At 28.8% G+C, this 15,286-nt stretch overlaps 2 protein-coding genes across 2 annotated transcripts in view; one reads left to right on the top strand and one right to left on the bottom strand.

The window, feature by feature from the left end:
* Positions 1–581: 581 nt before the first annotated feature.
* Positions 582–2,087, bottom strand: LOC107070671 (uncharacterized). Its single transcript, XM_015329098.2, has 3 exons — positions 1,507–2,087; positions 1,002–1,168; positions 582–887 (listed from the first exon to the last, which is right to left on the bottom strand). Exons 1-3 carry the CDS (start codon positions 1,568–1,570, stop codon positions 618–620), a joined length of 501 nt encoding a protein of 166 aa, XP_015184584.1. The 5' UTR covers positions 1,571–2,087; the 3' UTR covers positions 582–617.
* A 4,520-nt stretch (positions 2,088–6,607) lies between these two features.
* LOC107070654 (uncharacterized) overlaps positions 6,608–15,286 on the top strand; it is a 30,123-nt gene continuing 21,444 nt past the window's right edge. The window contains exon 1 of the mRNA XM_015329062.2: positions 6,608–7,235. The gene's annotated coding sequence lies outside the window, so the exon portion shown is untranslated. The remainder of the gene's footprint in view (positions 7,236–15,286) is intronic.

Genomic DNA, 15,286 nt, shown 5'->3' with positions numbered 1-15,286 from the left:
AATTCCACTAAATTCTCTTTCAACAGTGTCGACTACTACGAACTTACCAAGACGACCACCTGTGACACGAACCAATTCTATACTTTCAATTGAATTGTTTTAACGATAACTCCAGGTAATTAGATTGTTACGTCAATGGACAATAGGACGATAACAATTTCGAACAAATACCTACTTCGTATCTTTGTAAGATTGAATAAGGTATTTCGAAAAAGAAAAAGAAAAAAAAAAAAACGATGTCACTGCAAGTGACAGCAAAATTGTTCAGTGAAATTTACATTAATACGAGTTTTATGGAAAATTTACTTTACTTTCACGTAATGACTGTTTCAACCGAGAGATATCTAAAATTATGTAAATTTCTCGTGAAACTTTGAGTTCGTCTATCTTCCGAGAAACTTTGTGATATGAATCTTGTATTTTCCAACGGAAACGACCAATTTCATTATTTCCGTAAGTTATTTCACTTTGAACGTTTCTTCCCAAAATTTTCTAATTACTAGTAACTAGATCATCTACTAGAAATATATAGGAGGAAGGATAATATTTGGTGTACGATGAAATAAAAGTAAGTCGAGTAATAAAACTTAGTATCATTTGATATTTGATCGATAGTGTCACGACGAATACATGGTAATTGTTAAAACGATTTGTAATATAAGCGCTAATAGAAAATTTATTTCTTTCATCGTAAGATCATTGGCAGTTCCGGTTCCGGTATTGCATAAAGATTTATCACAGCAGGCCGTGCAAGCGTAAAGCTTTGTTCTTTCACCGATTACTATACAACCCGGTTCGCATTTACTCGTGCAATTTCTTTCCAAGGACCACACGTGAGGACTTGAAGTTGAATTTTCCGTACTCGTAGTATAAGAGAATCGTTTCACCTGCAAAATAATTCCATTCGAACTATACATATTTTACAACAATAAAATCATGGAAAAGACAAAATTTAATATAAACAATTTGACAAGATAATTATTACTATTAATTATTCTTACCATGCAAATTCTTTTATCGTCCTTACACTTGTGCATAAAAGAAGAATAATTATAGGGAAGATCGGAGCACAGATCCCCATCGTCCATGGAATCACACTGATAACACCACAAGTTGTTTGGCCTTTCGGAAGCAGCATTAGTTCGATGTTCTTTCGTCATTAATTGACCTGGTTATCGAAAGAAAACTTACTGCATATTGCACACGTGAATAAAATTTACAACAATTAATCCTTAACAATTATTTAGATGAATAAATAATTTGAATTTGTTCATTAATAATTAATCGATTATCTTAATTACCGACATACATATTTTCATTCTGGTATATGAACTGTAATTTAAATCGCGCAACATGTAAAATGTAGGCACACAGTAGTAGCACCGCATGTCAAATGTTGCATACATACATACATGTATACATATACGTATATATTGATAAGTAGATAAAAGAAGATGGTAGACAGTGTTAGTAGAGACAGGAAGGAGTGCATAATCAATCACTTACCATCGGAGAGAACGATCGAAACGATGATCAGGAAGCACGCAACTGTTACGCAACTGTCAGCCATTTTTGAGAATTCCAAGCACCTGATATGTTAACATATGTATATATATATATATATCTGTATATTATATTAATTAGTTAGAGAAACAGGTTCGAATGGTCACGTCAATGAAAATAACAACATTTTCCTTGTGCATTTTTTCATGCACTTAGTTGCATCTAAATGCACAACAAAGGAATGGTTTTGTGTTTAACTGTTGTCTCTTATGGATAAAGAACGAATAAAGACAATGGGATTTAAAGTGGGACAGTGAGGAGACGACAACGACGACGACGATGGTTTAATCTTGACTCGAATAAAATAGATAATTTATCGCGGATTTTCGTCATGGCGACGAAATCGACGCTCTCGCGACACTCGCGACGCTTCTCCGCCACTCGGAAATTCTCGTAGCGTCAAACACAGTATGGGGGTTGCACGGTTGCTGAGTTTGCGCAATGCAAGTGTCGCTCTAGAAACCTCGAAACGTTGGAAAATCGATAATCCTGCCAAAAGGTCCCTGTCCCTATCCCTGTCCAACCTTTTATCGTATTCCTTTTACCCATTCTCCTCCTCTTCTTCCTCCACCTCCTCCTCCTTCTTCTCCTCGTCGTCGTCATCGTCGTTCGTCTGACGTCAGAACTTAACCATCCCTTCTCACATATTCCCATCCCCTACCACCACTGCCACTTGCCAATGAGATTAATTACCCCGTTTAAACGTTCCTTTCGTTTTTTACATTATTTTCTTCATTTTTATTTTTATTAATTAGATTTTTTTTGTAATTTTATAACAAACAAAAAAAATCAGATCTAACGTAAGTAGATTTGTTTTAATCGATGACAAAATGATATCTTAACGCAATAAAAAAACCTACCACCTTGGTCAAACAATTGATTATATTAACGAAGTTACATTATTGATTCAATATTATAATTATAATTAATAAATGTTATCATTAAAAATTCTCATTTCATTTTATAAATGTTGAAAAATGTATGATTTTATTTAAACGTCGATTACGATGACCTTTATATTTTTTTCCGATCTTCCCCGATCTGGGAATAAATGTGGATATGTCGTTCCCTTGATAACAAACAAAGTTATTCGGTTGGTTGGTTGGTTGTTTTTTCACGTATTATTATTATTATTATTTTACAATTGATATTAAAATATTATCACACGTTGAATTTATTATTTTTCTATGGATATTTATCATCATAAATAGTTCATGATAAATAATAAACCATTGTGGTTAGCAATTTGAAATAATTTGGTTAAACATTTAACAAATTCCTTTAATTTTAATTGAAAAGATACAAGGTATAAGGTACTTCATATCGTACATACAGGTTGATTTTGATTTTAATTAAAAAAAAAAAAAAAAAAAAAAAAAACTGAAATGAGAGAATTTGTTGTAGTGGCATCTAAACGTTTCAAAATGAATATTTTCCTCAAGTATTTAGGCAAATCGATATTTCGATTGTTTGTTTGGCTTCGGTGTAAATCGATTATTCGCTTAATTGACAATTGAATTGAATGATCGATTATGTTATTACATTTATTATCGAATATCGAATATGTTATTATATTAGTTCGAGTCATAAGTAATTTTCTACTGTAAGTTACTAAAACAAACGAATTTTTGATATCACTGTATAGATGAGGATAAGGAAAAAACTGCATGAAAGGTGTTTTGCACTTATCAGTCTTAGAAACGTCATTGTTTGTCTTATAAAAAACGGACAGTTATTTAGGACTCGACTTAATATTTATAATAATTTTGTAATTTATCAAATAAATTGAAAAATAAACTGAAATCAACAATATTTATTACTCTTTTGTATAAGTTGATCTTTGAATCAGTGAATTTTCACTTTATTAAGGAGACTCTAGTGTCAGCGGCTGAACAAAGTAATAGTTGTTACTTTTCATCGATCATTCCGCTTTTCTGCTACAGTACCTGCACGTTTTACAGAGGTGAATAACCGCAAGAAAATCGATTCCAAGTCGGTGAAGGAAGCAGTCGACTGTACATACAACAACTGCTTTCTCTCTCATAATGCTCTTCTACTACTCTTTTCAAACTATCCTTAAGAATTAAAGTATTTGTCATTTATCTTTTTTACTTTTTATCTTCAAATAATTATTTATCAAATTCAGATCTTACGATTAAGACAATAGTTTGAAACTTTGGAATAAAATTTGAATTTAAAAAAGAGGGGGGAAGAATAATTTACGAGCTTTCGTTTACGTGTTACAAAGATTTGGGTAGTCACTTTTCAAGAAACCTTCTTTTTAAATGTTTCATATCTATAGTCAACTTAAAAAAGTTTTCAGTTATTTTGATCTACCCATGTTTACTGCCAATGGACTTTGACCAACAAAAATTTGAAATAAAAGAACAAAGTTTCGTTTTGAAAAAGAAATAAATCGTAAAAGTATAAGATAAATAAATAAATAGCTATTCCCACGATAAAACTAAAGTTTAGAAGAGACGAGTTTTCTGAATGTTACAATCTGCTAGTTTTAGAGCTTTCAACGCAAAAAAATAAAAAAAAGAGAGAGAGAAACAAACAGATAGTATGACTTACAATCTGTTACAACTTTCGTGTAATTAATCCGTTCCTCATTATAAATCTTCCTCTTGACAATCTCATTTTCTATAACTTTAATACAAACATAATTACTGCGATTACACATACGTGAGTTTACATAGAACACCCTGAAATAATTTATCAACGTGTATGAAGAAAAAAAAAGAAGAGAAAACAGTAAAGACTTAAGTTTACTTTTTTTTGTTTTATTTTTTTTAAACAAAGTCACAAAGTTTCATAAGCGATTCTTTGTTGAACAATATGTACACACTTTATTGACATTCACGTTGAAGCAACACGTGAACCACGAGTTACTATGGTAAATTAAACGAACGACGTACCATCAAGAGAAACCACGAAAAGGATAATCGTGAACCAATAATTAACGAGAGTTGGACAGATTCCAACGATATGTTTACGATTCTAAAAGAGACCCTCTCTTGCATGTTTTATCCACTTTCTATTGGGTTGATTCGGAAAGTCATTTGATTTATCTTTTGTAAAAATGAAGACAATGTTCACTTTAAAGTTTAAACCTTAAGCCTTTCAAGTGGACATAAAAACAGTTGATTTTGATAAATTTAACCTCTCATCAATCTCACGTGTTTTTATTTACCTGTGGTAATAGCTGTGGTTCACAATCAGTCCGATACAACACACGTCTTTAAGTCAACGAATTACCTTATACCGCCATCTGTTAAAATGATATAAACTATTTTATCTTTCAAGTTGAATGAAACTGTACACAGTGTGGAAAATTTAATTAAAATTGGTTCAGTAGTTTAAGAGTCCATTGCGGACAAACAACGTGACACGTAATTTATATATATTAAGATGGTAATTTTTTACTTTACACAACAAGTATACACGTCAAACGTATCGCAATAGAGATTTGGTCGGACGTGTATACACGTCGAATGCACTTAACTTGTTAAATAAACCTATAAATTATCATTTAACGACCGTAATAATAATTATGTAACATTTATTAAGGAAACGTTTTTATTCGTAATATAAAAATGGGAAACATCTATCATTCATGCATTTTCACTAAAAATTTGAAACAATTCTGAAAGTAACCCATAAACAATGGGTTTTATACATCGTGTATAATTTATTTTGTAAGATACGTATCTACGGAAATGTTTAAAATTGCAAGAATAATAATACTTGGATAATAGAAATGTTTATTTCAGTTTTAAAATCAAATCAAATATATACAGTGTGTTACCTTTTATTCGAAGCTTCCTTATTGTAATCAAAAATTGAATCAAAAACAACAATGTTGCTGTTCGTTCATTAACGAATTTCAATGATTCCACGAGTTGCTCTTATCGCATCAGATATTTTTGAATGAATATTTAAAATCAACAAAACCGAAATTCATCTCTACGTACATACGTGGATGAATAAATATTATATCGTTTTTCGATTAGCATTTAAAACGCTTTTTTTTTTTTTTTTTGTTTGTTTATTAGACTAATCCAACAACTGTAAACAAATTTACATTCTTATTACAACGTTATGGGAAGAGAGAGAGAGAGAGAGCTTATTGTTAGATTTTAATCCTATTTCATAATAACATCGAATGAATAAGAGCTCAAAGACTCTTTTGTTTTGAAAGTCTCAAAGAAAATACAAAAGGAAAATGGGAGATATTAAAACGTAAATATAGAAAAACGGATGGAACAAAATAAAAAGTAAACAAATTATTAGAAAATACATAGAATTATTACATAAATGACAAAAAAGTATTTGCATAAATGAAACCAGAGAAAGAAAGAAAGAAAGAAACAATGAAAAAATAAAAAAAGGCAAAACAAACTGTGCATTAATTCGAGATGCAAAAAAAAAAACAAACAAATTGGCTCGCACCAATTCTGTCGTGAAAAGTCAAAGAGACTTTGACTTTGGAAAAAGAACGATAGGAAAAGTTTGATTTGTCGAAGACATATTTGAATTGGTAGAAAAAGTTGAAATAGGAAAAAAAGGGGGACAGGAGAGATTGACGGAATAGTGGAAAATGATAGGAAAAAAAAAAAATAATAAAAAAAAGCAATTGAAAAAGCAGCACAAGAAGAATAAGAATAAGAATAAGAATAAAAAAGTAATACAGTAGTATTTCATTCGTAGTTGTCAAAAAGTTGAGCTTATATGGATAGGATAAATCTACGTCATCGGATTAAAAGTAGTGAGTCGGGGGTTCTGTGTTTACGGTGAAGCAACACGTGAGAGAGGAGTTGGTTTTCTAGGAAGAATACAACCCCCAGTTGTTCCATCGAGAAAGAGCTTGCGTACATATCAATATATATATATACAGGTATATCCAGAACCGCGCGCGGTCTGAGTTCGCGCGGCCCGCGGTTCCAGAGGAAAGCTCGGGCATCACGGCGGAAAGCTCCGAAGGGGATTGGTCGATCGGCTGCTGGTTGATCGTGGAGGGGGATACCGGGTCGCGACCGAGCATCGCAGTATTACTCCGACCGTCGCGACGGTCACAACTCTTTTCGAAAGCTTACACTAAAAGCTCCGATCACCCAAAAAAAAAACACCTCTAACGTTTTATTTCTTATTTATATATATATATATATATTTTATTATTAATTCAATTGTAAATTATTATATAATTAATTCTTTTCGTAAAATATCATTAGAAAGGTTTGATCATTTTGTTGCGAAATGATCGAAACGTTTTTGAGATCAAACTCACGAATAAACGAGATTACATTTTTATGTGATATATTTATTATTTAATTTGTTGTTAATTTTATTGTTTGTTGTTGTTTCTTTATCTACTTCTTCTACTTCTACTTCTACTTCTTATCTTCTATTTGTTTTTAATTTTCCTTTTTTGTTTTATCCACACATTTTTGTTTAAAGAAATGCATATTGAGAGATATAAGTGAAGAAAATATTTGAAAAAAAAAAAAGTAACGGAAGTACGAAGAAAATTAATTTCGCGCATAATAGAAAGTTTCCGTGATCTTCGATTAAATCGTTTTAACCGATCTAGATAGATCTCGATAAAGTTTCAGAGAACGTAAAGAAGAGTGAAAGGACAACCTTTCTACGTCACTGTTGATTCAGCATTGGTACGTATATTACACGTACACATATTTTATTGAAATACTATTGAAATACAAAGATCACACATTAATGTCATTTTTTATTTAATTAAAAATTTCAATAAAAATAATTTAAAAAAAAGAAAAGAATTGAATAAATTGAGAGATGATCAATGTTCATTAATACAAGGTGATCTTTGATTATAAAAGTTTCATCTTTAATAATCTAAAATGATATGAAATAAAAAATATATATGAAAGAGAAAATGGTAGAAGCAGAGAAACATGAAAACGAGAACTTTCGTCATTCAGTAAATGGCAAAACCTACGCTCACAGGGTTTTATAGTATATATACTAACTATTTATGTATATATATATATATATATGTATATACTTATGTACTTGTATATCTATATGTATACTATTTCCTTTCATTTGCTAACCAGGTAGAAACTTATCGAGACATTTTTCTTTCGGCAAATTCATTACGTAGGGAAACGAGAAGAAAAGAAAAGAAAGTTAAACAAAAAAAAAATAAATTAAAACATTGCAAAGGTCTGATTTTGCAATTGCGGTGAAGGTTGGTTGCATTTAACAACGGCAAGGACTTCCTTTTATTATGGAAAGAAAAATCAAATTAATTCAAACTGAAAATAACAAAATATATATATATATATATATTATTGAAATAATACAATTAGTTTTTCATTAACATTAATTTGCATTCAATTATTATTATTATTTATCTTCTCATTTTTTAATGCATTTGCATAATTTAACTTTATACTAAATGTTATATCATTTTTCGAATATTATTTACTTGTTATATTATTCAAATAATACAATTATTTGTTCATTAACATTAACTTGCATTAAATTATTATTTATCTTCTCATTTTTTAATACATTTGCATAATTTAATTTTACATTAAATGTTATATCATTTTTCGAATACTGTTTACTTGTATGAAATGCATATACCCAAGGCATCATGATATTGGCAAACAATTAGTTCAAATTTCTCTACTCTAATTTCAAATAGAGAAATCGATCATAGATATAATGAAACGCATAGATATACGCATTATAGTTATCAATAATTATTATCGAATCAATTGGAAATAATATTGAATTGTACGGAAAATAATTTCATGTTATTTCTGTAAAAATTGAAGACACATTTTTTGTCTCGAGATTACACTTAGGATTATTCGAGTGAATGAGTTGAAATAATTTCATTTGATCAATTCAAAACTATCAACGATATTTCACGTTGTTGTTGTTGTTGTTATTTGCCAATTTGCATTTAAAACTAATTTCCAAAAATTGTGTCAAGAAAAAAAAAAAAGAAGAAGACATTACTTTGCGATTTACAATCCAATATAAAACTATAATCAATTTTTTTTTTTTTTTTGGAAGCAAATGTTTCGAAAATTGTATTAAACAAATATTTTAATCAGTAATTTTGTCAAATATTAACAAAGATTTGTTAAAGAAAATTTGAATAAGACTTTAATTATCCTCGGGCTATTTTAAAATAATTTTCAAGACCAAGAGAGAAAGAGACAGAGAAAGAGTAAGTTTAGAATCTGACAAATATTGACTTACTTTCAAATAATTTTAATGCAAATTTGACATCATCAACGTTAATACCAATGTATATTGAATTTAAAACGTAACACTAATTATTTTTATCTACACTAATGATTTAATTGTTTATGATAATGAAGATAAAATGATATAAGTCAACATTGTCAAACAAACATTTGAACAAATTTATACGAGAGTACGTTCTGTAATAAATGTTCTAAATTAAATTAGGTCGAGTCATAAATAACTTCCTTTTTTAATGGTGTTTCTGCGACTGATAAGTTCAAGACAATTTTCATGGAGTTTTTGTTTGTTTTTTGCACTCTTTGCAATAATCAAAAAAAAAAAAAAAAAAAAAAAAAGTAGAAGAGTATTTTAGAGTGGTATCCATCCATCATCCATCTCTATTATATAATGGTATGTATAGATTTTCACGTTGGTATTAAATTGTTCAAGTAAATAACTTCGTGTGAATGGAATGTTCGCAATGTCCGATGTAAAATTGCAACGATAAATCAAAACGGAATATCTAAACGTTATATACATCGTGTACGGATTTAAACTTGATTTGTGAACTATTTATTGGTTGTTATACAAATCTATATCTATATATATATATATATATATAGATATATGTAATAGAAATCTATTCGCATTAAGTTCTCATTCCTACGCAAGATTCCTTTGAAAAGAGAAAATCATGGGAATAGTTTTTGTAGTTTTTTTTTTTTTTTTTTTTTATTGTTTAACAAAGTTCCCCCGTTACATATAATGTAAAATAATTTCTTTATACAAATGTAATTTTTATAAAATATAAAAAATATACAAGATTAATGTTCTTTAGTGACAAAAAGAAAAAATAGAAAAATATCATGGGTTATTAGTTATGTGAATGCACCTATGCAATTATTTGCACTTTATACTTTAATGTTACCCAATTTCGTTGTTTTAAATTCAATCGATCTTTTTTTATTATTCTATACTAACTCAAGGTCATCGAAATGCCAATACATTTGACGTTTTATATCGTTATCTTCGTAATGATTGGAACACTACATTTTATGGGGATCGAACATCCCCATTTCAAATACATTCATCTGTCCGTAAGATCATTATCGAAGAATTGTTTCTACATTCAAATGAAATATAAATTTGATTTGATTTGATTTTTTATCAAAAGTTGAATGATGATAATTTATAAGATTTCACGATAATGAAATTCACTGATTTGAAATCTAATGTCAACATAAAAGAAGAAGCATAATTTATTTATCGTAAAAATGAAAAACATCCACCCCACCCCCTCCCCACCTTTTTTTGGAATGTTCCTTTTTTCTTTTCTTTTTTTGTTTTTTTTTTTCATCATGTATCATTATATCAAGTTGTTTACGCATCTCACCTTTAACACCTATTCACGTAAAGCGGTCGACAATTTAAAAATAACAATCACCGAGTCTTTCTTTAGGAATAAAAAAAAAAAGAAAGGAAAAACTGGCCAAGTTTTTTTTTTGTAAAATCCTTTATGCAATTACGAAATAATCTTTATATCTATATTGATAGAATTTAACAGAAAGGGTTGTTTTTTTTTTTTTTTTTTTTAACAACATTGTGGATCAATGACGAACATTGGGAATTTTTGAAGAATTAAATTTGCAGCAGTTAAACAACGTGCGATAGACAAAAAAAATAGAAAATAAAAAATGAAATGTTTCAAATGAAGCATTTATATCGAGAGAGAGAGAGAGAGAGAGAGAGAGAGAGAGAATTTCTTTGAGAATTTATCGATCGTTCCTACTTTTTAAGATTTTTTTTGTCTCTCTCTATCTCTCTGTCTCTCTCTCTCTCTCACTCTCTTTCTCTTTTTCTGATGTACGATCGAATATAGGTAAAGTGCATGTATTCTGACAGACACACACACACACACACATACACACAGACACGTACATATACATATATTGATTTTTACGTGTACACCGACTATATATGCGCAACGATGCGTAAATATTTTTCCCATCGGTTTTAATTAAATTCTGCAAATTCCAAGTTCTCCTAAGGCATTTCTTGGAGAAACTTCAAAAAAAAAAAAAAAAAGAGAAAAAAACAAAGTAGCACAAATTCCTTTTCCTTTTGACGATTTGTAGATATTTTTATCTCTTTAATATTTTATTTTTGTTCTATATCTATGCGTAGGATATAAATATGTATATAAGTATGTGTATGTGTGTGTGTGTGTGTGTATTATGAAAAAATACAAATTAGCAAATGACTTCAAATTGCATCATCGTCATCGTCATTTGATTATTATTGCAACGAGACAAAATTAAGATGAAAAAGATTCAAGCTTAAATTCCTTTTAATCGAATTTTCATTAGTGTCTCTCGTTTCTTCTTAATTGAGTTTAAAATAAACAACAAACGATAATTTTATTTCATTATTTCGACAATGTTTATTAATATTGTAATACGTTTATTAACAAGTCAAGTAAATATTAGGTCGAGTCATAAGTAACTTCCAATGCGGTTATGTAGAAACTATTTTTCGTATTTACCTATTATAAGTCAACGAAACTAACGAATTTTCGATATCACTGTATAGATGAGGATTCAGTTTAATCTTCTGTTAACTTTTTTATACAGTCAATGTTACATTTAATCATTTTTCTTAATCACTCAAATGGATAGTAGTAAAAAGTGCATATTCGACATGTAATGCTTTAAGGAATTGAAACAAGGCAAGTAGCACTAAAGTGGCAACTGAAAAAATATACAGCGTATACAGTGCAGGATTGATAACTGATAGAGGGCAGTCAGAAATTGGTTTTGTAAAATTTCGTTTTGGAGATACGATGTTAAAAGATGAACCGAGTGCAGGGACGTGTTTCCAACTTTGATGAACCTTTTAAAGGTAATATTGGAAGCAAAATCCAATAGAAAAAAAATTGCATGAAAGGTGTGTTGCACTTATCAGTCTTAAAAATGCCATTGTTTGTCTCATAAAAAATGAAAGCTATTTAGGACTCGATCTAATATTTATTTTTCTAAAATAATAATAAGACACGATGCGACTGTCGCGACCTATTCGTAGTAGTGCAGTACGGTATTGATCATACAATAGTCGATGTCTCGTACACGTTCAGTGAAACAACTTTAAGACGATCAGACATGGTCATATTTTTCTACTTCAATTTTTATACGTATAATGACAATTTTTACAATTGAACTTGATACTTACCTTTTCTACTACTTAAAGTAACTCAAACAATTGATCAATTGTTTTCAAAATGTTTAAATTTTGATATAATTGAACATAGTTTAATTAGAATTGTAAGAAAATATTTGATTATAATACATAAATAATTTAAATATAATATGTTATATATTCTAAACAAAATATATATATATATATATATATATATATATATATATATATATTTATTATTGTTAATCAAAATCTTATCTTAAAGCTCGTTTTTTTATTATTGTATTTTTGACAAATATTTAAAAAATATTTCTCTTTAACTTAGTCGTATTTAAAAGAAAAAGAAAAAGAAACATTCACATTATCTTGTTTCGTAAGATCATAAAAATTCGTGCAAGAGAGATGTGTGTACCTGAGTTATATGACCCAAGGAAAGTAAGAAACGATGTTAAACAATTTTTTTCATTAAGTACATTCTCAAGTAAGAAAGTAAATGTTTAGTGACATTGATAAATGCATCCTTTTTGGACAACAACACAAAATGCCATCTCGATTATGTCGTCCATGTCATCCAATCATTTGTCTTTATTATATTTTTCTTGGTTATTTTATGACGTCGTGAGGCTGAACAGAATTATAAACATGAATTGATTCGTGTAAAATTTTCTTCATTCTTTTTTTTTTGTTTTTTTTTTTTTTAGAAATGTTTAAATCGAATCAAGAAAATGAATCAAATGTGTTTCATTTTCCACACAATTTAACCGACTACGTATCACAAAGAGAAACATTCTCAAACTACTTTATCAAATACAATGGAGTTTAGAAACGTCACTGAAAGAACATTGAAACACAGAGAAAGAGTAAGAAAGAAAGTTAGAAAGTAAGATTCATTTTCTTTCAAAGAATTTCACAAGTTTTTCACGAATTTTCAATGATATTTCATTAACGAATAATTCTTTTGATAATTGTTTCGTAATATTTTCAATTCTTAAAGTAATATTCAAATCAACAAATTTGCATTTATACAAATTTCCTAAGATATTTAAGGTTTGTTAATTAACGAATAAAAAATATAAAAAAAAAAAAAACTGCATTCAATTTAATCGCATTTTAATGAAACAATCATGACGAGGATTAAATATTGTTAATAATAAATAATACGAAACTTGTATTTTTGTGTTCTGACAACATTTTTCTCATGTACGATAATTATTAAGAAAAATGATAGGAAAAAAAAAAAAAAAAGGAAAAACCATTTTCCTTAGAGCGATTATTTTCCAACGTTGCTTTAACTTATATTCTGGATACAATATTATTTTTTCTTTTCTCTCTCGTGAGAATCGATCTAGAAAAAGCTTCCCTACGAATACGTAATGTACTACCAACGTGTTTCCTACGATGTCGTGGAATAAAAAAAAAAAAAAAAACAAAATAAAAAGAAAGAATAAGACGATAACAATTTTTTTTTCTATGAAAAATCTTGATAAATGCGCAAAACCGCGAGAAAATATCGACTTGAATAAAAAATCATCTCGTCAAAAAAACAAAAAAAAAATACTGAAACTAAATAAATATCGATAATAATGACACATCATTAAATTCATTGCTGCTATAAGATTGAGAGAGAGAGAGAGAGAGAGAGAGAGAAAATATGTGATCTTTAATATTATTTTAAATATATTAATATTATATTAATTATATATAATATTATTATTATTATTATTAATATATATTATAATACCCCCTAATAATTATATAATGTTGTTATTATAATTATATTTATAATTACCATTATATAATCTTTGATATTATACTAAAACGTGTGGTCTATGTTAAAAACAAGAACAATGTGCAAAACTAGAAAAATATTGAACATAACAAATGAATTATTGAAATAATTTTCATTTTGGAAGAAAATCACCGAAAAACCATTTTGCAAAGATGAAACGTTAGTCAATATAATAACGAGAATGATTTTCTCTATATAATACTGTATAACGTCAAGAACTAAAAAAGATCGTTCATGATAGCCATAAAATAAAGAAGAATAAGAAGAAGAAAAGAAGGAGGAGAAGAAGGAGGAGGAGGAGGAGGAGGAGGAGGAGGAGGAGGAAGATGATAAAAGAGAGAAAACGAGGTAAAATTGTTTTTACAGTAAAGCACACCTGATCTTCTTCTTACAATAAAGGTGGATAATGTTTCTCTCCCATATTTAACGAGTAGTCTCGAAATTCGACGAAAGGGTTTTCACGAGGATGAGACCTACCATAGGCCAAGGTCATTTCAAACGAAGGAAGATGGAAGGATGGAAGGATGGATGGAAGGAAGGAAGAATCGTCCTAGTCGTCCAATCTTCAAACTTAATCTCTCTAGCTTTCCTGTCATCCAACTTTAAAGCTGAAACTAAAGATTATTAGTTTTTGAATTAATAAGAAATGAGTTCTGCCCTCTCGGTATGACAGAACGCGAGATAATCCTTATAAAAGGACTTATTATCTTACAAATAGAATTTCTTTTATCGTTTAAAGATATTATTACTTGTAATTATTTGATATCGTTGACAAAAATAACAACAAACAAAACTCAATCAATTTAATAACGTTGATGGTTTTTTTTTTTTACAGCAGAAAATTGTAACTTTGCAAATTTCATATATATTTATCAAGATCATTTTTCTTTTCTTTTTTCATTTGATTTACGATACAAATTTTTTCCAGTAATGCCTGAAACTTTGAATTTAACTTAAAGATAATACTTATATATATATATATATATATTCAAAGTTGAACTTTTATTCTAACTTTATTTCTTTTCCCATTTTTTTCTTACGGTTCTGCGCTAATTCAAATCATCCCTCGTTCCTTTCTTCCTTCCTTCCTTCCTTCCTTCCTTCTTTCCTTCTTTCTTTTTTTTTTGTTTTCGTTGTTCTTGAAAAAAAAAAAAAAAAAAACAAATTACGAACTAACTTTCGTAAATTTTTGTACGCCAAGAGTAAAACTTTCTTGGAAATTAGGCTGGAAATAGTTTCAATTTTTTTTTCTTTTTTTTAAATATAATTAAATCGATATGAAAAAAAAAAAATTGATCGATAAATATAATAAAAAAAGAGGAAGAGAGAAAACTAACTCCCAAGTTAGTTAAAATGCAAGATATAACGACAGATACGTAATTAACTTTCGGTTTCCACTCGGTTGACTCTATCGTTCTACTAAAATCAATCTCTGAATGATGAAACCGTTTGTTCCCAGGAAACTGCAACCTACCTACCAATCTCTCTATTTTATTCGTT

This window comes from Polistes dominula, unplaced genomic scaffold, assembly GCF_049000335.1.
Source record: "Polistes dominula isolate Pdom_NZ unplaced genomic scaffold, Pdom_raw_medaka contig_22, whole genome shotgun sequence".
Lineage (NCBI taxonomy): Eukaryota > Metazoa > Arthropoda > Insecta > Hymenoptera > Vespidae > Polistes > Polistes dominula.
This window is presented reverse-complemented; position numbering and strand designations above follow the sequence as displayed.

Excerpts from the sequence above, each read along its gene's own strand:
- LOC107070671 (XM_015329098.2), bottom strand. The coding sequence starts at position 1,570 with ATGGCTGACAGTTGCGTAACAGTTGCGTGCTTCCTGATCATCGTTTCG. Across the intron at positions 1,169-1,506 it reads TTCGATCGTTCTCTCCGATG|GTCAATTAATGACGAAAGAA; the intron begins GTAAGTGATTGA and ends TTCGATAACCAG. Across the intron at positions 888-1,001 it reads ACGATAAAAGAATTTGCATG|GTGAAACGATTCTCTTATAC; the intron begins GTAAGAATAATT and ends ATTATTTTGCAG.